At 47.4% G+C, this 23247-nt stretch overlaps 1 protein-coding gene across 4 annotated transcripts; it reads right to left on the minus strand.

Moving 5' to 3' along the window:
* Positions 1-1625: 1625 nt before the first annotated feature.
* Positions 1626-18389, minus strand: TMEM39B (transmembrane protein 39B). Of its 4 annotated transcripts, XM_001500047.6 has the most exons (9): positions 18234-18389; positions 16394-16520; positions 15665-15884; positions 14998-15081; positions 14522-14676; positions 7861-8197; positions 6739-6926; positions 3597-3717; positions 1626-2083 (listed from the first exon to the last, which is right to left on the minus strand). In XM_001500047.6, exons 1-9 carry the CDS (start codon positions 18235-18237, stop codon positions 1841-1843), a joined length of 1479 nt encoding a protein of 492 aa, XP_001500097.4. In that variant the 5' UTR covers positions 18238-18389; the 3' UTR covers positions 1626-1840. The 4 variants fall into 4 exon arrangements, with proteins under 4 accessions (XP_001500097.4, XP_070116609.1, XP_070116610.1 ...); XM_070260508.1 differs by lacking the exon at positions 15665-15884 and having other exon boundaries at positions 18234-18338; XM_070260509.1 differs by lacking the exons at positions 15665-15884; positions 16394-16520; positions 18234-18389 and adding an exon at positions 15920-16006.
* Between the last annotated feature and the right edge of the window lie 4858 nt (positions 18390-23247).

Consider the following 23247-nt stretch of genomic DNA (forward strand, 5'->3'; position numbering starts at 1 on the left):
CCCTACTGCCACTGCTCAAGGTCAGACCTCTTTATTCTCTCCTGGTCCACTTTGCCTGCCTCCTCACTGGTCTCCTGCCTCCAAGTTCTCCCATTTGCACCCACTATCTCCTTAAAAGCAGAGATCTTATCATATCACCCCTCTGCTCAGCAACTTCCTACTATCTGCCCTTAGGTAATGCCCAAACATCTCAATCTGACACACAGGCTGGTCCTTACTGGCTTCTTAAGCTACTCCCCGCCAGGCAACCCAGGCTCCAACCATATTTGGGGAACCACTTTTTCCCAAATATGCTCCTATCTTCTTTTGTGCCTTTGCACGTGCTATTCCCTTTGCTTGATATGCAATGCCCTCTCTTCCCTCTTGACCATGGGGTGACCTACTCACTTTCAAGACCCAATTCAACTCTCACCTCCTCAAAAAAGTCTGTCTTTCCAGAGTCGGGGTATCTGTCTTCTCTGCTCCCCAGCGCCCTGGACATACCTTTTCCTCAGCATTTACCACCCTAATTTGCTCACAAGGTTTTCTCTCTCTCCTGGTTGTCTATGGAAGGGACAGTATCTTCTTCATTTTTGTCTCTGTCCCAACACCTGGCACAATGTCTGCCTCAAAAGGGGCACCAAAAACATGGGTTGCAGTGGATCTGCATGTCCTGTGGCCAACAGGGTTCAGGGAACATGGGCAGACTAGACAAGTGGTTTGACTGTATGGCTTTTCTCCTCTTACTCCTGAGCCCTCTATCTTATGCCCCATAGGAGCCAGGTGGCCCTCCAAGCAGCTTTGTGTTTCCACTCTAGCACTTGGCCTTGCTCACTCACCCTCCCTAGCCTAGAGCCATTGGTCCTCCTTCACTCAGCCCCTGCAGCCCTTTCTAGCCACCCCCCATCCCCAACTTTCCTTATCCTTCCTGCTCTGGGAACCACATTCTGCTTACCCTCCCCCAATACACTATGATGTACCAAATCTCTGTGCTATTGCTCGCACCCTTTTCTCTGCTTAAAGTGCCTTTCCTCCCTCTTGTCCACTTAGGAAGTGGACAACTCAGACTATCCCCTCCTCCAGGAAGTCCACAGAGCATTAAATATTCCCTCCCCTGTAACTGTTACGCCCATCCCAGTGTAGTATGACTTGTTTGTTTCTGTGTCTTGGCATCTTCACCATCTACCATAGCACCTAGGAAAGAGCAGGGTCTCAGCGACTGTATGCTAAGAGAATCAAGACATCACATTCTGCTAGGATAATACTGTCATCTTTGAGAGGGTTTTTTGGCCCAGCTCCACTGCCTAGCTGTGTTATGTTGGGCAAGTCACTATAGCTCTCTGAGCTCCTTCTTCATCTATAGAAGAGAAGTGACAGCACCTACCTCCTAGGAGTATAGTGAAAGTTGGATAAAGACAAGGCCTGCAATACACACAGAGCAGCGTCTGGTACACAGCGAGCACTCAGCTAGCAGCAGCTGTCACTGCTACCATGACCTCAGGTGCCCACTCCTCTCCCCTCCACTGGAGAAGGCAGAGCCCACAGGAGCCCCAGGAGCCACACATGGGGCTTCCCAGTCCAGAATCCCACACATCTGCTCTCTGCCTGACAGGCAGGTTGAAGGGAAAGAAATACAGGACACAGGCTTATTGGGAGTATAAAAATAGGACTTTTTTCTTTTCCTCATAATCACATCAATTATCAAAGAAAGAAACAGTATGTAACAAAAATACAAAGCTCTGGTGGATTTTTTTGTCTTTTTTTGTTTTTGTTTTGCCCCTCACCCATCCCTCCCCAACAGCCCCTTCCCAGGGAGCCCCTGGCCGAAGCCTGGATGCTGTCCCTGGGGTTGCCCTGGGGCTCAGGAGAACCGGTGGTCCAGGTCCCTCTGGGGGCTGGCCGAGTACGAGTAGGCCTTGCCCAATACCAGGCGGTCCCGCAGCAGCTTGAAGAAGGCGTAGTAGTTGCTGAAGAGGATGAGCGCCAGTGAGATGGTCTGGTGCCACTTTTCAGAGGACACTAGGGAGTACAGCTGGTAGACGATGACGGCACCCTCGAGCAGCAGCAGGGTGTTGAGGATCCGCAAGGGTTTGCTGAAAAAGAACTGCCCGGGAGAGAGGAGGCACGGGCTGGAAAGGGTGCTCCAGAAACCCGCCTCCTGGATGGGAGCTCTGGGTGGGCCAGGGGAGGGGACAAACTCCTGGGGTCCCATGCAGACTTGGGTGGGGGGGAAGACTTCATAGGATTGGGCATGGACTTTACCACCTCTCTGCCTTTGCTTGTGGTGTTCCTTCTGTCGAGACTACTGCTTCCCACATAAATTGTTTAAGATCCTATTCAACTTCTACCTCCGCCAGGAAGATTTTCTTGAGAGGTCTTATTTGCGCTCTCAAACTTTTTCTGGTCTAAAATCAACATCGTTTTATATGTGGTCCTCCTGGGTACTCTCAGGCCGGAACAAATTAGAATCTTATGACATAGGCATGGAAAGTTATTACAGACTCTACAGCCAGAGTCACCCACTACTTCATGTGTCACATCCCCAGCTAGGCCAGAAGCTTCCAGGGGACATAGCAATACCTCATTCTTACCTGGTGTTTACAGGGAAAGGTAGAGTGTAGGAACTCAAGAAGAATTTTCTGATCAGTTCAAAAGAGTAATCAATCTCTAGGGATCTTGATTCTGCAGAGGTCAAGGTACCTAAACCTCAAAAGCTGCTTACAGGATGGGAGGAGAGGTGGCAGGAAATGGGAGTCCAAGATACCAGTATGCCAGGCTCGGCTCTGCACCTGACAGGCTGTAGGAGCTTGGGGGAAGTCCCTTCCCTGTCTGGGCCTCAGGTTTCTCTACTGTGAAATGAAGAGATTGGTGCAGATCAATGATTTCTCAAAGTGTGTTCCTTAGAGCCCCAGGTTCTGAGGAGGTCTTTTAGGGGCTATAGAAGTGGTGAGTGGGAAGTGAAGGGAGTTCCAACTCTTTCAAATAGAGCAGTGCCATGAGGTCCTATATATTTTAGTCTATGTCCTATATATTAAAGTCTATATACTTTAGTCTTTGACTGTGTTGGAAAAAAGGATTTTGATACTAAAATAAATAAAATAGAGATCACTAGCCTAGAGGATTTTGAGCAGCCCTTTCATAGTGCTGAGTCCATGAGTCATTGCCATCAGTTCCCAAGTCTCCCAGTAAGGTACCCTTGAACAAGTTAAACTCTCTAAGCCAATTTCAGTACCTGAAAGTAGGGATAGCCCTGGCATTTCTCTCATACACAAGGTTCCATGAAAACTGAATGGGAGGGTGCGTGGGAAGTGCCTACCACAGTGCCTGGCATACTAGAAAGAATGCTGATGGTTATTATTTTCACCACCCAGAACCCCTCCTTTTATTGTATGGTCTTTCCCAGCCAGTGTTTTCAAAGATCTGCTACCACGTGAGCTGCAGTTATGAAGTGATTATTTGTATGGCTGTCCTTGTGCTGCACGTGTGCATTGTCTTCCTTTGGATTTGGGAAATACTGAAAATAGCTTTTTCTTGCTGTGACATCACCTTCCTGCCTCACTGGGCCTCCTGCCCTCTAGATCAGGCCCCACCCATCCTTCCCAGGGGAGGAGACTCACGTGAAACCGGAAGTGGGAGACATCAGAAGGGACAGCCACGTTGTAGTGGCCCACTGCTTTGTAGACGTTCTTGCTGTGCTTCACCAGCACGCCCTGTGGCCACATGCATTCTTCAGTCCACCTGGAGGCACAGCCCAAGAGTGTCCCTTATGCCCAGCTCACCCACAAAAGGGGATACCAGAAGATTAGGCATGGGGTGACCACCAGGGCTCTACTCCCATTACTCTCACTTAGACACAGTGACTTTCCTTTTCTGGGTCTCAGTTGCCTCCTCTGCAAAATGGGGTAAGAATCATGAGAAATTCACTGCACTGGGAGTCAGAAGGTGTAAGGCTGACATGAATGTCTGAGGGATTGTCAAGGAAACCCTTTTCCTTCTCTGGGGTCATTTTCTTCATCTAGCCTCCAAAAGGTCTAGCCTCCAAAAGGTCTCTCCTCTAGCCTCCAATCGCCCACCACACAGCTGCCTGAGTGGTCTTTGTAAAATACCAAGCTGAGCCTGACTATTCTCCGACCAAAACCCTTTGAAAGTTTTCCAGCGTCCTTTGGGTCAAGTCCCCAAGGATTTGGCATGGGCTCTGAGGCCCTGTGTGCCCTTCCATGACTGCCACCACAGACCTCATGCTGAAGCCATTCAGAACTGTTTCTAGTTCCTCCAGCACACCTTAGTGCCTCGTGTCTCTGCATAAGTTGCTCCCTCCAACTGGACTGCCCTTCCTGATGCCTTATCCTTCTGGCAAGCTCTCTGTCGTCTTTCAAAATCCAGGATCCTCCAGAAAGCCTTTCTCCAACTCCCCACAGAGTTCAGCATCCATTAACTCCTCCCTAAATCTCTTGCTACTGGTCCACTTTCCCCAATGTTTTGTCACTTATTTATTTCCCTGTATCCCTCACTAGTCTAGGAGCCCTTGAGGGAAGGGACGGTATCCAATTATCTCTGTGTCCTCAGAGCACACCACAAAGCTTGGCACAGAGAGGCCCCAGCGAGCATGTGAACGAGGTGGTGGGACCAGTGAGCTTTCTTCCAATGTTCTGCAAGATCTCCCAGGAACTCCAAGGATCCTGGGCCAGAGGACTGAGAATCACTGTCTGCAAGAAGCTCAATCTCACACTCCTGCCCTATTGATTCATTCATTTAAAAACAGTTATTATGTTATACACAACACCACGGGTGAACCTCACAGACAATATGCTGAAGGAAAGAAGCTGGACCCAAGACTATCTACTGTATGATTTCATTCATATAAGTTGTAGAATGGGCAAAACTAATCTATGATGAAACAAAGTGGAAAGGTGGTTGTGGGGGGGGTGGTAGGCAGTGGGGTCATTGGGAAGGGCCATGAGGAAATTTGCAGAGGGGCTGGAAATGTTCTATATTTTGATAGGGGGGTGGGTTACATGGCTGTACACACCTTTAACAAAACGCAAAGAATTGTACATCTTAAGATTTGTGCATTTCACTATATGTAAATTCTACCTTAAAAAAAGACTATGCACAAAAAACAAAAAAAATTGCTGTGGCCCTATGAGAAGCCAGGCATTTTGCCAGGAGTGAGGAGATGGCTGAGTGCCTGACAGGCAAGGACCCTGACCTCCAGAAGCCTGAGTCCTGGAATTACAGGCAAGTAACTAAGCAAACACAGCAGAAAGTGTCAGATGCAATGATCATGGGATTGTGGGAGCGTAGGGGAGGTGCACTGAACCCATCCTGGGTGGTCAGGGAAGCGCTCCTGGAGGAAGCAAAGCGCTAAAGGATGAATAGGAATTAATCAGAAAAGAAAGTTGGGAGGGCATTTCAGGCAAAACATGCATCACGTGCAAAAGCCTGGATACAAAAGTGCATTACAGAATTCGAGGATCCAAAGCGGTGTGGTCTGGCGAGAGCAGAGTGTGAGTTGGGGCATGGTAAGAGATGAGGCAGAAAAGGCTGGCAGCACCCAGTTCATCAGCTGGGAAGCCATGTGAAGGAGTCTGGATCTTATCTGTGGACCATGGTGAGCCATGGACAGGTATATCCTCATATTCAGCTGTGTTCTATCTTTCTACTCTTCCCTCCTCTCAGAGCCTGAGGCTAGGCCAAGCCCCACTTTGGCCCATTGGGCAATACTCATCCCCTGTCCTGGACCACCTGGACAGAGCCTGAGAGGGATCCTGATTGGCATGGAGGGCCAACACCAGGAGGCTTGGCCTCTGTGGCCTCCCTTTGCATCTCTGGGGGCCTACCTCTACAAACCTGTCCTAGGGGCCTCTTCTCTGCCAGGCCTTGTGCTGGGCCCAAGACTCAGATGTGATTCAGAGGTGGTCCCAGCCTTGAGGAGCTTCCAGTCTAATGGGGGAATACAGGCAGGAATATTAGTATAACTGGGTGAAAAGTATGTGATGAAAGGCTGTAGAAAAGCTAGGCACCATGAAGAATGAGCTGGATGGAGGGAGGACAGCCCAGCACCTCAGGGCTCCTGAGCAGGGTGGCTTCTGCCTCTGCTCTGGGTGCAGTGCCATCCTGCAGCTGACCATCTTCGCCCCACTCACCCTAACTATTTGTGTACATGGCTATCACCCACACCAGACTGTGAACGCCTCAGTCATTTCCTCCCTGTGTTTCTTCTTCCCTGGCCAGGGTTCACCATCAGCTACAACAGTACCATATCCTGTTACCAGACCGATGTTTCTAAGGCACACCTTGGAATGAGTCCCTCCATTGTTCAAAACCCTTCATAGCTGCCCTCTGCCTATAGGTCAAAGTCCAAGCTCCTTGGTATGGATTAGGTAGAAGTAAATGTCTGCTGAAAGAGGAGATGACCTAATGACTGGAGCAGGTGACAGAGGAATGAAGCAATGAATGAATGCATAAGGAAATCAGTCAATGAGTGAATAAATAATAGTCAGAGAATGAGAAAGTCAATGAGTCTATGAATTTACTGCCTGCTCCCCTCCCATCTCTAGAACACTGCAAGTTACTCAAGGACAGGGAACGTGTCCATCTTGGGCCCTGCCATACCCTACTCTGGCCACAAGGCCTATGATACAAGTCATGCTCGATAACTATTTGCTGACTGAATGAATGAGTTGATGAGTGAGGCGAATGATTCCAGACATGGACCAGGAGGGCTGGGGTTGGACAGAGAAGGGCAGGGCCACTTACGGGTGCTGCAGCACGTTGGAGCACAGCGCTGGGTCCACCTTCTGCCAGCAGCCCAGGTGGGCAGCGGCCTTGTGCAGCAGGTCGCAGTAGCTGGCGGGCAGCAGGTGCTGCATGAGGATCACTGAGGTGCTGATGGACACCAGCAGGAAGAGCTCACAGGACCAGCGCTTGTCATAGTAATGTGTGTTCTGGGGGCAGCAGGAGGTGGGTGAGGCCCGGGACGCCATAATGGCCTCACTCCCTCCCCCTTCCCTGATTCTATCTGCCTCAGAGATCAGGAAAGCCCTGAAGAGACTTCAGGGTGGCCTGAAACCAAGGACCAAACACCTAATAAAGAAGGCTTAATCATGGGCTTGGACCTTGTGTCAACTACTCAGTTTTCTTCAAAGAAAAAGTGGTCCCACTGCCCACCGCTTGGAGCCTGTGTGCAGGCTCTGGGGTCCAAGAGACATGAACTCAAATCTTGGCTCTCCTGCTTATTAACTATGAGATTCTGGGTGAGTCATTTCACTTGTCTGTGCTCTAGCTTCCTCATCTGTTAAATGAGGATAGGAGCGACCACCTCTGAGAAGCGTCAGGAGGCTTATAATACTCATGAAAACTCCAGCACATTGGAGGTGCTCAACAGACATTAAGTCCTCTCAGCCTCCAATCATTCGGTGTGGTCCATCCTTGGAAAAACGTTTCAAGCCTACTGTCAGGTGGGGAGGTACCTTCCCAGAAGGCCATACAAGCTAGAGAGAGGGCACAGGCTTTTGGAGTCACTCAGATCCGGATGAATCCTGGCTTTCCTACTTAATGATAAAGCAGGACACTGTGACATGCCTGTGCCAAAACAGTCGCATTGAAATAATACAGTCACTGCTTTTTGTTATCAAGTATTATGAACAATGCCATGTCCCCGTCATTGGCTGGGTGGCCTTGTGCAGGCCACTTCCTTTCAGTGAGCCTTGTTCTCTCCACTCTAAAATGGAGGCAGTAGTCACTCTAACTCCCAAGAGAACATAAAGGAATCTCATCAAAAACAGTAGAATGGTTTATGTAAGGAGGAGGGCTCTGTGGGGCAGGCAGCAGGGAAGGCCCCAGGGCAGGTCCTTGCCCTCCCTGGGTTGAGCTACGCACCTTCACGAACCAGACAGGCACAAAGGCCACATAATAGGCACTCAGCATGGAGCTGACCAGCACTTCCTTCATGCGCCAGTTGAAGTCCATCTTGAGGAACTCCACCTCGCTGCGGATGAGGCTGGGTGACAGGCAGCAGGCATGGGTGGGCATGGCGTCCGGGCCATACAGCTGCCGCGTGTGCTGTTTCCATGTCTCCCGCAGCGTCAGCAGGTAGTCCCGGCTCCGTGCCAGGCCACTGACTGCCTCTCGGGGACCCACGGAGGCCATGTGGCTGAAAAGGTTTGTCTTGCGGAGGTCACAGTTCAGCTGCAGGAACGGAATGTACATCCCAAACCTGCTGGAGAAGACGGTGGTGAGGGCAGGCCTGCCCATGGGCCAGGATCCCAACCCTCAGCCACTCAGAGAATCTTTTTTCCTCCCTGGGCCTTAGCTCTCTTGGCTGCTCAGAGGGGAGAATTTACCCATCCTTCTATCCATCCATCCTCCCATCCAATGGTCAGTCATTCAACACATGTATTAGCATTGAAGGCATGCCAAGCATTGTGCCGAGCATTGAGATACAGTCAGAAGCAAGAGACAAGCCCCTGCCCTAAAAGTCTCTTGCTGACTAACCATAATCATAACAGCCCATGTTCACTGGGCACAACTGATGTTCCAGACACTGGACTAAGTGCTCTACATACATTCTCTTCTTTTGTTGCTCCTAAGAACACCATGAGTTAGGTACTGCTACTTTGTGCCCTTTCCAGCTGAGGAAGCTGCGGCTCAGACAGGTCAAGCAGATTCCCAAAGGTTACACAATTAGTAAGGAAGTAAGAGAGCTGGGATTCAAACCCTGAACTGTCTGCTACCAAAGATCAAGACGGATACTCAACAAATACTATGAGTAATTAATTGATTAAAAATGTACACAGTACCACAAAAGAGAGGTGTAACTTGTCAAGGGTGCTGATGCTAGAGGCAGCTCTTTAGTTTGCAGAGGGCAGTGGAACAGTATTTGTGTACCTCGTGTGTGCCAGGCACTGAGATGGGCCCTTGAACAGTATGAGTTCCTTCCCCGAGCAGCACCCTTAGGTCAGGCCTGGAGCTAATTACTCAAGGGGTGTTTTGAGGGTGTGGCTGGTATCATTTGAGGAGAAAACTAGATGGACTCATAGCTCAGAAGAGTAGGTAATTATAAAAAGCAAGGAAGTGGCAAGCACAGCTCATGGAACATCATAATGAGTGCTCGTTACAGGCATTCTTTGTTTTAGCTTGTGGCCTCTCAATTTCCCAGGTCTCCAACACACAAGTTCAGAAGGGTCCCTGGGCTGCCCCCTGCAGTTAGGGCCAATGAGAATGCTGTTTCCTCATCAACAGTAATTTTCTCTTTTCCTTTTTCCTCAGGTTCCAAGAAGGGATATATGAGTGTCCTTGGGCAAGCAATGAACCTCTGTGGGTTTTTGCTTTCTGGTCTATAAAATGGGGATGCTACCATTCTCCTTGGAGTAAGGTTAAGTAAGATACCTTAGAGAACTGTGGTTGAGAGTATAACTTTTGGGGTGACATAGGCTACAATTAAAATCCTAGCTCTGCCATTTACTAGTGCTGTGATTTAGGGCAAGTTAGCTAACCTCTATGAGCCTCAGTTTCCTTAAGTTATACAGCTTGTATTGATTCTCTAGGCTCTGCCAGGCATTCTGCTAGTGTTTTCATAAATACCCTCTTTTAATTCTTACAACAACCCCCAGCATGGTGTCTGGCCCAGAAGATCAATACAATTTTGTTTAGAAAAGAAAGAGGCCAGTGATTCTGTGGGACAGAAAAGAAGACTGAAATGAGATTCCCAAAACACTCTTCAAGATACCTTGTGGGAATGAGGGGGTGGGGCACCTACATGAACATATAAGGGATTCAGACTCAAACTTAAGGGCAAGTACTTAAGAATCTCCCTGGCTTTGCCTCTAAGAAGGACTGTAGATACAATTAAATTATTTGGTTACAGCAAGTGACTGCTCTGACAGGTCACAAGTTAGAAGCAACTTCACATGCAAGATGGCAGATTCCCTCTCATCCTCTCCACCCAAGATATGACAGTGTAAAAGCAGAAAATAAATTCACATCAAAAAAATGAATGGGAGTCGGAATTATCAGCACACAAGCGATTTTGACAAATTTAGAAAGCAGACAAAAACGCTGACAGATAAGGAAGGAAGCCACCGTCTAGAGCAGCACTATCCAACAAAAATACAATGGGAGTCACATGTAGTTTTAAATTTTCTAGTGGCTACCTAAAAAAAGAGATCAAATTAATTTTAATACTCTATTTTACTTAACCCATTATATGCAAAGTATCACCATTTCAACATGTAGTCATTATTTATGCATGAGATGTTTTACGTACTTTCTTTTCTCGTACTAAGTCTTCAGAATCAGGCGTATATTTTAAACTTATAGCACATCTCAATTCAAACCAGCCTATTTCAAATGTTCAATAACAAGAGGCAGCTGGAAGCTAATAAACCAGATGGTACAGGTCTAAAACATGCCATGAGAAGGCCGCATTGGGGGTAGGAGCTAACCTGCCCAGAGTGACCCAAGAGAGACTCTGGTTTGAAGTAGGTGCATGTGATAGAGGGTAGAAGTGAGAAGCAGGGCTGAACAACTGGGATTAAACAAAGGTCTGTATTTACTTATAAGAGTCAGTCCTTTTATTTTCCTACACACCTCTCACAACCCACCCTGAGGGATTCTTCTCTAAAGAAATTGAATAAACTATCTGAGGAGGATTGAAGTCTCTAATGGGGGCATCCTAGAGTAACACCCCTGACCCTTCTGGCCTATGGGGGCCCACAGCCTGACAATTGGCACCTCACTCACTCAGCCTAAAGCAAGCCTGCCAGTCAGTGCGCCCTGCCCATGAACTTAGAATTCCAGTTAAACCTCCCCCTCATGTACACAATGGCACAGGGAAAGAAAATGCACTCAAGCTACTCAGTTCTTCATTCTTAAATATAAATAGACAACCAAAGAAACCAAGTACATTTTAAGAACTAGCAGTATAAAACAGAAAAATTGATCCTAGTGGAAAGACAAAATTGAGGAAACATAAGAGATTTTTAAAACAAGAACAGAATGCTATGAGAAAAGAACAATCAGAAAACAAGAAAGAGGCCTTAGAGATGAAAAATATGATTGCTGAAAAAAATCTCAATAAAAAAGCTGGAAGGTAAAGTTGCGGAAATCTTCCTAAAGGCAAAGTAAGAGAGACGAAAGACAGAGAAAGAAAGAGACAGAAACAGAAAAAGAAAGGGGGGGGGGGGGGAAGGAGAGGGAGAAAGGGAGAGAGATGAAAAATATGAGGGAAAATATAAGAGAAACAGATGACCAATCTATGAAGTCTACCATCTGATGAAGAGAAGTCCCAGGGAGAATAGAAAAAAATCGAAGGGAAGATATCATCAAAGAAATAATAGAAGAAAATCTCCCTGACCTGAAGAAATACCCAAATCTCCAAGTTAAAAAAGTCCTAGAGTACTATAAGATGAATGACAAAAGTTCCACACCAGACACATCCTTGTGAAATTTCAGATAATCAAAAGATAAACAGAATATTCCTAAAAGCTTTCAGAAAGGAAAAAACAAGTCATCTATAAAGTACTTGGAATCAAACTGGTATCAAACTTCTCATTAGAAACACCGGATGCTGGAGACAATGGAGCAATATCTTCAAATTCTGAGAGAATATGAAATTGAACCTAGAAATCTATATTTAGTTGAACCATCAATCAAGTACAAGGGCAGAACAAAGACATTTTTAGACATGCAAGGACTCAGAATGTATATACCTCCCACATACCCATTGTTAAGGAAATTACCTGATAATGTACTCCAGCAAAATAAGGGAGAAAACCAAGAAAGAGGAAGACATGGGATCCAGGAAACAGTGGATCCAACCTAGGAGGGCAGCGAAGGGAAGTCCCAGGCTGAGAGCTGTATAGCAGGCCTAAAGAGCAACCACTCCAGACTGGAGCAGGAGGATGGAGGGCTCCAGGAGGGATGTCTTTGGGGGAAAAATGGACTCCAGGCAACAGGTAGCATGATTGAGAGGCTGGATAAACTTGAGGATATGTTGAAGGCCCATCATTCTTTTGTCAACAAGAAAAAAGAAAGGCAATTAGAAACTCCAAGAAAAACAAAAAGCTGTATAAGAGCTACAATCTAAATATGAAGCAAACTAAAATGTGGCATGATTTTAAGCAACTGATGGAATGTAAGAAAAGAGAAACCATTTGACCTTGTCACTAGGAACATTCTTTTTTTAAGAGGCCCAAGGTTATTAGTCGGTAACTATAGAGAAGGAATGCACACTACTTGGCCCTGTAGTGAACGATATTTTCATACTCATAATAATATCAAGGCTACTTATTGGTTTTTCATTTTTAGAATTAGCCTTAGACAAAGAATGGAAGAATTAAATGTGGTTATATAGGAGAATGTTAATGTCAAGCTTGACAATATAAAAGTAAGAATACAGCTGCCAGGAAGTGAGGAGGAAGAGGGGAGGAAAAGAGGATGGGTAGGGTTCCTAATATTATCATCTTACATAAAAGGGATTAAGATACCGACTATTGTTGATGAAGTAAAAAATACAGGCATACTCATAGTACTGAAAAAGATAACCAATAAAAAACTAAAAATAACAATAGTTATCAAATACTGGAAACAGTATGGCTGAAAGGGTGAACTAAGTTTTCATCTGTCACTGCAGGGAATCAATGTATGTGCGCGTGTATGCGTGCATGCCGTGTGTGTGCAGTATGCTTGCATATGCATAGACCATTTATTTCCAGGATATACAAGAAACCAGAAACGTTGGTGGTTACCTCTTAGAAGGGAAACTGGTAGCTGGGAGATAGGAGTCAAGAGGAGCCCTTTTCATTCTATATTCTTTTACACATTTTGAATTTTAACTATGTAAAGCTACTATCCAAGTATAAAATCAATCAATAAATTTTTAAAAAGAATAAACAAAGGTACAAGAATACTGGAATTATAGAGGTAACTGAAAAAACACTTAAAACTGGAAACAGTGAAAGAGATTGCTTTTGAGAAGTGGGACTAAAAATCTGGAGGGTAGGGTTGGAAGCTGTTTTTTATCCTAACCTTTTTAGCACTACTGGATTTGATTTTTTGTGATATACTTGTCTTATATTAATAAAAATTAGTAATAAAAAAGAAAGAAAATATGAACACTGGGTAATGCCTGTATCCAGGGAGAATGGACTCACCAGGAGTAAGCAGAGAGTGTCTAATTAAGATGACTGTTGACAGGTCTAACCAGTACAAACCTTGGAGGGCCATTTGTTAATATCTCTCAAAAATGTAAATGGACATACTTTTCGGTGCAGTAATTCTACTTCCGGGAATCTGACGTACAAAAGTACTGGACAAGTGTGCAAAGATGTATGCAAAAGAATGTTCCCTGCTTCACTGTTTCCAACAGGGAAAAGCTAGGAACAACTCAAAAGTCCACCAACAGAAGACAAAACAAATTGTAAAAAATCTATACAATGGAATATTATGAGGCCATTAAAAAAAATAAGGCAGATCCATATGTATTGCCATGGAAAAATATCCAAGTTATATGATTATGTGACAAATGTAGTAAATTGTATCATGCATAGATTAACCCCACTTTTGTTTTAAAAAAGGATGTGTGTATGTACTTGCACAGAAAAAATTTGGAAGGATATGCTGCAAATAATGGTTCTCTAGAGGACTGAGATTATGTGGGACTTTCATTTTCTACGTTAAAAGCTTCTTTAAAGTTTAATGTTTTTATGTGACACGTGTGTCACTCTTATAATTAAAAACTAGTTAGAATTGAAGCAAGTGTGATGGAGCTCCTCTCATGACTGTACCCTTTCGGTCACGCAAGGCAGAGAGGGAGGAGTGTCCGGCTCTGAAGTTTCCCAGGAAATAGCACTGGCCCAGGCTGAGGAAGTCCGTGAACTACAAAGTCCAGGGGTGGGGAAAGGCCTGTTAATGCCCAGGCAGCCAGGAGCCTGCCCCAGGAACAGCCAGAGTAGATATCTTGCCAAAGCCTTCCCCAATCCTAGGCCAGAAAGGGGCAGTCCTGGGCTCTGCCCAGATTATCTTTCCATCCTCAACAATCTGGGTTCTGGCAAGATGGAGGGAGTGAGCAAAACAGACACTAAGACAGACATATACACATGCACGTGCAGATACACACACAGAAACATGCACTCACGCAGGTGCTTGCATGCACACAGACCTGGGGGAGGCACCAAGAGATTACATAAATACCCAGATACACAAAGAGACAGAGAAAGAACCAGAGAGAGAGAAAAGGAAGAGAGAGGGAAGACAAAGCCCGTGCATTGCCCCTCAGCATCGTTCCTTTGGGGTATACACTCAGATCTGAGTCCCATTCTGACTGCCCCCTTGGTGGCACCTTGGGTAAATTATGCCATCTCAGTTTCTGCTCCTGCAAAAGGCGGCTAATCATTCTGATCTCAGGGGGATGCTATCAGACAATTTGAGGCAATATTGTTGCTGCCCTGCCTGTGACTCTTCCAGGTATGGGGGCCTGATGACCCAGCCACACTCAGGGCAGAGGTCAGGAGCCGGGTGCTAGGCAGTGAGGGGTACTCACGGATAGCAGAGGAACAGGAGGTTCAGGAAGGAGTAGGTCCTGAAGAGGTGGATGAGGGAGCGGCACAGACTCCAGCCTGTTGCCGTGAGAACGGTGAAGCGGGTGAGGAACAGCAGGATGGAGCGAAAGAGGGTGACCTTCCCCCTCTGAGAAGCCTGGGTCAGGGCGAGATAGGACGGGATGGGGCCTTGGATGGAGGCCACAGGGGCTGTGCCCAAATCCCACCCAGCATGGCCTATGATCCCACCCAGGGAAATGTGGGGCAACAGGTTGGGCAGAACCTGTCAAGGAGAATCCTTTTCCTCAACACCCAGTAAACTCCAAGAGCTGATAGGATGTGAGTAATGCTCTTCAATCAAGTCCAAAGGGGGCCCCAAGGAAATGCCTCAGGGTTGAAGGGCTGGGTATGTCTCCTTGGCACTCCCAGGGGGAGAGGGGAGTCCAAAGTTCCCAGTCAGCCTCTAGGACCCAATCACCTCCTTCACGATGGACCCAATGAAGCGGCGGCCCAGAACGATGGTGGTCACCATCAGCAAGTTGAAGTCGATCAGGTGGAAATTCTGTCAGGGGGCAGAGGCTAGGGTTCACGTGGGCCCCCTGCCCATACACAGGCTTTTCTCATACTCACCTCCCCCTGCCCAGTCCTTTCCATAGGGCTTGTCCCCACTCTCTGACCTTTATAGGCCTCTAGCTGAGTCAGGCCAGGAAACTACCTAGAGGAGTAGAACAGGACCCAGGAGGGAAGTGGGACAGTCCCTGGAGATGAGAGAGTGGTGTGTGAACCCTCTTGCTCTGATCTCTCCCTGAACCTCTCTTTCTGGATGGACATCTTTCCACTCCTTGAAACACTCACATATACCCGTGGTTCATCTCCCCCACAGGATTTAAGACTGCACTCCTTTGGGCAAAATGTGTGTCAGATTCATCTCTGCTACCGTTACAATGCCTAGTGTGGTACTGAGCACATTAGGGGTGAGTGTTCAGGAATCGTCAGTTTTCTGTTCCTTCTACACCTCCCATGGCTAGCAGGAGGCCAAGCATACAGGGCACTTAGTAATCGATGTTAAACTGAAACCAAACGTCATACACACACACACACACACACACACACACACACACAGCTGATCCTAGCTGAGCACCTACCAGGGAGGTGTGGGAGGGTGGGTGGGAGGGAGGATACCACCACACTGTCTTGTAGATGTTGATGTAGTGGACGAAGAGGGCTATGAGCTGGCAGAAGAAGAGCTGTAACTCAAACAGAATGCTGGCCTGGACGGGCAGCTCGGGGATCTTGCAGTGCTGTAGGGGCACGACCGTCTGGGTGGCCAATGGGGGGCTGGAGAGGCCCGTCCCAGAACTGCTCCTGGGGATGGGGAGGGAACAACATCAGGAGCTGACCTGAGAACTCTACCAAGAAGGGCTTCTGGGGCACAGGATTGCAGGGTAGGATCAGAAAAGCAGCTCACGGCAAGGATGGAGTCCTCCTAATCCTGCGGGTCAGACAAAGCAGCTGACACAGGCTTCTCCTATCCCTAACCTTATTCAGGCTTTCCAACATTCCCGAGGAAGGAGAGAATTATTAGGTCCACTTTACAGATGAGGAAACGGAGGCCCAAAGATGGGAGACAATTTGTCAAAGTCACCAGCAAATTAGGAGCAGAATTGTAACTGGAATCCAAGCCTTTGGGCTTATGACACTATGTCCCACTGCATCTGTCCAAGTGACTACCCTCTGGGTCTTCTCTGCTGCTCAATGACCTCTAAGCCCCCACCCAGCACCTGGGGTATCACATCCTAGAGCCCAGTCAGGGAGAGCTTTGTCCATACTGCCTGTGAGCCCACAGTAAGGGGCAAGAGGGGAAGGTGGTTTACCTGGTGCGGGAACGGACACTGGTGACTGATGCGCTGGAAGTGTGGCTCCCACCAGAGCCTCCTGAGGATCCTGGCTCACAGAGCGGATTTCGACAGTAGGATGTCCTGTTGGGACCTCTTCGTCCTCCTGTGGGGCTCGACATAAGGTAGATCCTCAAGCCAGAGGGCATGTATCAAGGATAACAGCAATGATCCTGGCTACCAGTTACCTAGTGTCTCATTTCATCATTTAATGCTCACAGAGACCTATGATCTGGTCCCAGCCTACCTCTTCAACTTCATCTACTGTTCTCTGCCTCAGCCCCATGCTTTAGTCATCGTGGCCTTTCTCTCCTTAAACAAACCAAGCTTGCTGCTACCTCTTGCACTTGCTGCATCCTCCATGTGGAGAGCCCTTCCCTGACTGGCATTTTTGAAGTATCTGCACCCATCACTCTCTATCTTATTTTTTTCCCTTATTTCTCTTTTTTCCATAACAGTTCACCCTTGGAATTTACCTTATTCATTTGTTAACATGTTTATTGTCTGTCTTTCCCACTAGAACAGAAGGTCAGTGAGGTCAGTACTCTTATCTGTCTTTTTCACTGTTGTATCCCCTCCCCTGCCACAGTGTTGAGCACAAAGTGCGTGCCCAATAAGTATATGTTGATGAGTGAATGAACTCAGCAATGTAGGTTTTTCACAGATTAGGAAACTGAGTTTACATTGTGTCACAGGCAGTTCGGAAGTCTGGGCCCTGTGCTCTCAGCTCTGATGTGCATTGCCCCATTCCAATACTACAAGTTCCCACAGGCTTACAATTCTGGGCACCCTTGAGACAGCTTTTTCCTCTAGGGCCCTGAGATCCAACTCAATGGCATCCAGGTGTCTTGTGGTCAGGACCCAGGGCCTGAGCACAGGGTCAAGGATGTGGGCTCTGGGAGAATGGCTGTGGTTGCGGACCTAAAACTTGGACCTCCAACCTATTTCCCTAGGCTCCCAGGCACCAACCTGCACATAGGTCCTGCACACAGCTCCCAAGTACCATCCTAATCAAAGTCATAGCCTTGTTCATACCTCCTTATGGCAACACCGCAGCCCACACATACACACCCCTTGCCCTAGCTCCTCAGGTTGGAAGCTTTTCACAGACGCCTCCAAAAAGTACTTGTTCAGGAACTGTGCCCCACCAGCTCGTAACCCAGAAGCTCTGTGCATACACTATTATACCTGGCTTAAAAAGCACCCCCCTGCCCACACAGAAACACATGCTTAGTCCAAAAGCTCTGCCCACACCTACTCTCCTCTCTTTAGAAGCTCTGCACCCACATAAAGCCCCTCAGCCCAGAAGCCCCGCCTACACACAACTGTCAGCCCAGAAAACCCGCCCACAAGCCAATAAAAGCTCTCTCTGCCCAGAAGCCCCGCTCCAGAATAGGCTCCCTTAATCTGGAAGATCTTCTTCCCTCCCCATCGCCCCTAGTACAAAGCCCCTACAGCCCAGAAACTTCGCGCCCGCAGAAGTGCCTACAGCCCAGGAGCTCCGCCCTTAGCACTAAGGCCCCGCCCACCGCTAAGCCCGGCCCCCACTTCCAGCCCTGGTCACCGGGTCCTCACCAAAGCCCAAGCCCCTACAAGCCCTCTTCATTTTGGAAGCCCCGCCCATCACACCAATGTCCCGCCCCGACAACAGAGGTCCCACCCCGCAAGACGACAGGAGGGGGCGGGGTCCCTCTGCGCCCCTCATCCCCTCTCCCTCCCCTCGCCGGATCCTGTCCGCGTGGGGGAGCAATTAGCAGCCTGGCCATCCTAACCCCCGCGCCCGCCCGTTCCCCGGCAGAGCCGGACCCGCTCCGCTCACCCATCTCCTCCCCCCGGCGCTCTCCGCTTCGCCGCCGCAGCTCCTGCGGGCAATATGTCGGAGGCGACGGCGGCCGGGAGAGGACTAACCGCCGCAGCCCAGTCCCCGGGTATCAGCTGCGCGCTCCCGCCTCGCCGCCAAATTTGCATACAAGGCGGGCTACAAGCTGGGGGCGCGCTTCTTAAAGGGGCCGCCCGGACCAAGGCGGTGCCGCACGCTCTTTGTCTGGCGGTCCCCTACGCCCTTCCTGCAGCTGCTGCTGAAGAAACTCAAGAGGCAAAGAAACCCACCTCCTGATCTTCTCTTGCGTGCCTTCTCCCGGCATCTCCTCAGGTCCAAGGGAGGCGACCGGAACGGCCTCTTGTCTCGGTTCCTGCCCGAGATGGACTGTACCCATGAATGGCCCACAGGCGTCACAAACTCAACGCGTCCCAAATTGGGCTTTCATCTGTCTTCAGTCTTCTTGCTCTTTAGTCCGTCCCAGTGAAAACCTGAGAGTCATTTCCCCCTTTCCCTCGGCCCCCACATCCAATCTTTAATCTAGCCTTGCTGACCCTAAATCCTAATAATTTCTCACACCTGACCCTACTCTCCTGCCACCGCCTTAATTCAAATCCTGACTCCATCGGTCCAGAACCTTGAAATCTTGTTTCTTGCTCTTTAAACGAGCCTGGTAATATTCACCTTATAGGTCTTGGTGATGGTTAAATGAGATAATGCGTGTAAAACAGAGTGTACTTTAATAAATGTTAGCCATTATTATTATTCTGATGAATGGCAAGCACTTAACACAGAAGAAGCACTCAATAAATGAGTTACTACTACTGTTACAATTTCTTCCCTCACAAGACTTAATCACCTGTCTTAATCACCTGGTAGTCCCAACACTTAGCACCGTGTTTGGCACATAACAGACATCAACATTCAATTAGTTGAATGGATTAATAGATATTGAATTAATAGATATTCACAGAGCTAACAGTTAAGTGGGAGGAGATGGACATAAAGTTAGTAAATTCTGTAGTACGTCAGAAGGGAATGATTGCTATGGAGGAAAACAGGAAAGGGGGTTGGGAGGTTGCAATCTTAAACAAGGCAGTTTAGAGTAGGCTTTACTGAGAAGGTGACGTTTGGGCAAACTGCTGAAGGAAATGAGTGAATCAGTCGTGCAGATATCTGGAGAAAGGGGTAATTCAGGCAGAGGGAAAAGTTAGTGGAAGGGCCTTTAGGCAGGAGCATCTCTGGTGATTAAGAAACAGCAAGGAGGCCAGGGTGGCTTGGGTGGAATAGACATGAGAGAAGAACATGGGAAAGGATGGACCACACAGGGCTGTGTGGCTTTTGCTCTGAATGAGATGTGGAGCTATTGTAGGGTTGAACTTCCGTTTTTAAAGAATCTCTCTGGTTAATCTGAGAATAGACTGCAGGGGCACAAGGGTGGGAGCAGGGAGACCTGACACGAGGCTATGGCAATGATCTTCTCAAGAAGTGGTGGTGGTTTGTACCAGATCGGGTGAGGTGATGAGACATGGTGAATTCTGGATTTGAAGGTAAAGTCAACAGGATTTGTTGACAGATTGGATACGTGTGTGGAAGAAAGAGAAGATGAAGGACGACTCCAAAGTTTTTAACCTAGGCAAACGGAAATATGGAGCTTAATTCAACACATACACATCTATTAAATTATAGATTTTACGCCAAGTCAGGCCTTCCCTTCTGAGGGGAAAGAGGCCCAGGAAGGGAGAATGACTGGATCACAAAGCAGAGGAGAAATCAGGACTGAGATTTCTTTTTCCAGCGAAAGAAATTCTGGTAGAGGGGCTGGCCCAGTGGCATAGCTGTTAAGTGCGCACGTTCAGCTTTGGTGGCCCAGGGTTTGCTGGTTCGGATCCCGGGTGCGGACATGGCACCACTTGGCACACCATGCTGTGGTAGGCGTTCCACATATAAAGTGGAGGAAGATGGGCATGGATATTAACTCAGGGCCAGTCTTCCTCAGAAAAAAGAAGAGGATTGGTAGCAGTTAGCTCAGGGCTAATCTTCCTCAAAAAAAAAAAAAAAAAAAGAAATTCTGGTAGAAGAACCGGTTCTGGCCTCTTTAGAGTACTGAATTTGAAATATATCTTGTTAATTTCTGAACTTCCCAAGGCCTAACACTGCCTGGCACATGACAGGCATTCAATAAGTATTAGTTCAGTTGAATTGAGGTAGTGGGGAACTGGCTCTTGAAAGAAAGGCCAGTTGGGAAGGGAAGCTAAATGGTTACAGGAATATGCCGTAGAAGACAGGCCGGGCCATTCCTGGGAACTCATTTCAACTCAGCTCAACAAACATCTTTGAGCATCTATTATATTCTGGGCACTGAGAAAACAGAGGTGCCGCTCATCATTGGAGGAGGCAGAGAGGAGAATCAGTAAATTATGGCACAGTGTGATAACAACAGCAGGATGTAGCAAGTTCAGAGGTGGATGGAAGGTGACCAACTCTGAAGGGGGATGTAGTCATGAGAAGGCTTCATGGGAAATGACTTTAGAGCTAGTTTCTGAGCGATGACTAGGAGTTCGCTTGTTCTACTCCTTTGGGATGAAGCAGTAGCTTGAGTCTGGTAACTGCCTTACTGGGGTTGGTGGCAGGGGAATGTCTTGCTGTATATATATTGTATGGAAGGTGCTGGATCTTGGACATGACAAATACTCAGAAAATGTCCACTGAATTGATTTGAGGGCATTCACACAGCCCGGTGTAATGCATAAGGCCACTCAAATGGACTGCTATGCATGTGACCCATGATCTGTGGCTCCCGCCCATCTCGTACAGGTGGACTATTGATTTCACCTGCCCAGCATCCATTCCTCCTTCTGGTAGGAACACTCTGATTTTCCCTTGGGGAACTAACCTTCCTCCCACTCTTAGTCCATGTGGTTTGGTGGGGCTGCCTTACTCGGCAGTTCCGGTGTGGGCTGATGACCCTGGTCAGGCAAATCAATGCATTCCATCTCTGCCACTGCAGGCTACAATGACTGGTTAGGGGTGAAGGGACGTGTTAGTGACCCAAGTCAGGCCAAATGAGATGCAATCCTAGGATTTATGCTAGAACTATTGGGAAATAAATTTTTTTTCCTATGGGATGGCTAAGCAAATAGGATATAAACATGGTGCTCTTAGTGGCTTTCTTGCCACCTTTTGAGAAGAGCTTAGCTGATAACGAAGGAAACACAGAGGAGTCAAGAAATCAGGAGACACTTTCTCAATGGCATCATTTGAACCCCTGGACCCAGCCATAGCTAAAGCCTTTCTGGACTTTCCTGGTAGAAGAAGTCAGTTTGGTGTCTGACAACTGCAACTGAAACAATCCAGAACAACATACACTTCTTTCTTTTTTTTTTTGCTGAGGAAGATTGGCCCTGAGCTAACATCTGTGCCCATCTTCCTCTACTTTATATGTGGGATGCCTGCCACAGCATGGCTTGACAAGCAGTGCATAGGTCTGCACCCGGGATCCAAACGGGCAAACCCTGTGCCATCGAAGTGGAACGTGTGAACTTAACCGCTGCAACACTGGGCTGGCCCCAATGTACACTTCTACCCCGGTATCTACCAGAAGCATCTAGGGTCTTAGTCTTTTCACATCTGCCTCCCGCAGGCTCCCTGAGGAAAATAATCATAAGATGGCAGGATGTTGGTTAGGTTCTTATCCTCCAGATCTTTGGCCAGACCTCTCAGCTGTTTTGTGAACTTGAAGCCCTCACTTCCCTTCTCTGTGTCTTCATTTCCTGATTAACCTGCTCTCTTGGCTTTTCCAGGAGACTGAGTTTTTTGAGGAAATGCCACTAGCTCTAAGCCAGTCCTATGTCATTGGGTTTCAGGAGCTGGGATCTCTTTCTTGGTCATGTTATTCTGGGGCCAAGGCTGGCAAGTCTGTCCTCTAGATCAGTAGTTTTCAACCTGGATTATGCAGACCTCTAGTGGTATAGAGTCGGGGTGCTAGCATAAAGCACAATACTGCTTTCTGGAGTCAGTTTTATTCATGGAAATGTAAGGCAATATTTTCAATATTAAAGTATAGTTATTCAGAGCACCTTCCTTGAGCCAATTTAGATGGAATAAAATCCTGGCTCCACCACTTACTAGCTGCATGACCTTAAGAAGTTACTTAACCTCTCTGTGCCTCAGTTTCCTCAGTGTAAAGTGAGGGTAGTATTAGTACTTTTCTTGTGTGTGTGTGTGTGAGGAACATTGGCCCTGAGCTAACATCTGTTGCCAGTCTCCCTCTTTTTGCTTGAGGAAGATTGTCACTGAGCTAACATCTGTGCCAATTTCCCTCTATCTTATGTGGGATGCTGCCACAGTGTGGCTTGATGAGCAGTGCTAGGTTCGTGCCTGGGATCCAAACATGCAAACCCCGGGCCGCCAAAGTGGAACATGTGAACTTAACCACTATGCTACCAGGCCAGCTCCAAATGAGTATCTGTCTTATGAGATTATGGTGAAGATTTAGTCTGTGAAAAGTACTTAGGACAGTGCCTGGTGCATAGTGCTATTTAAGTTTTAGCTATTATTATTAAAACATGGATATATTATGAAGTACAAAGAAAACGAATGTGAATTTAAGACCAAAGACTTTGAAGAAATGTCATCTGCAGTTCTGTCCCGGCTTCCAAGGGATTTGCTCTCACTTTCTTCTGCCAGCAAAAATACTCACATGATTTTTACGACACAAGCCTACAAGAGAATCCAGGTGTCTTCATGTTCTTCTAATTTCCTGGGCCATTCTCTCCCCATCCAACCTTCCACATCTCAGGACCACTCACCCACCTGTTCTCATCCAGATATTTGTCTTCCTATGTCTTATAATATTTGCTTATTACAAAGATAATATATGCAAGCTTTAGAAAATACCGTATTTATTCTTTAGTTTTTCAAAAATGAATAGGAATTTGGTACGTAATATACTGGGGAGGAGGGAAGGCAATGAAGATAGAGGGAATAGCATGAACAAAGATCCAGAGGTAAG

This window comes from Equus caballus, chromosome 2 (genome assembly GCF_041296265.1).
Source record: "Equus caballus isolate H_3958 breed thoroughbred chromosome 2, TB-T2T, whole genome shotgun sequence".
NCBI lineage: Eukaryota > Metazoa > Chordata > Mammalia > Perissodactyla > Equidae > Equus > Equus caballus.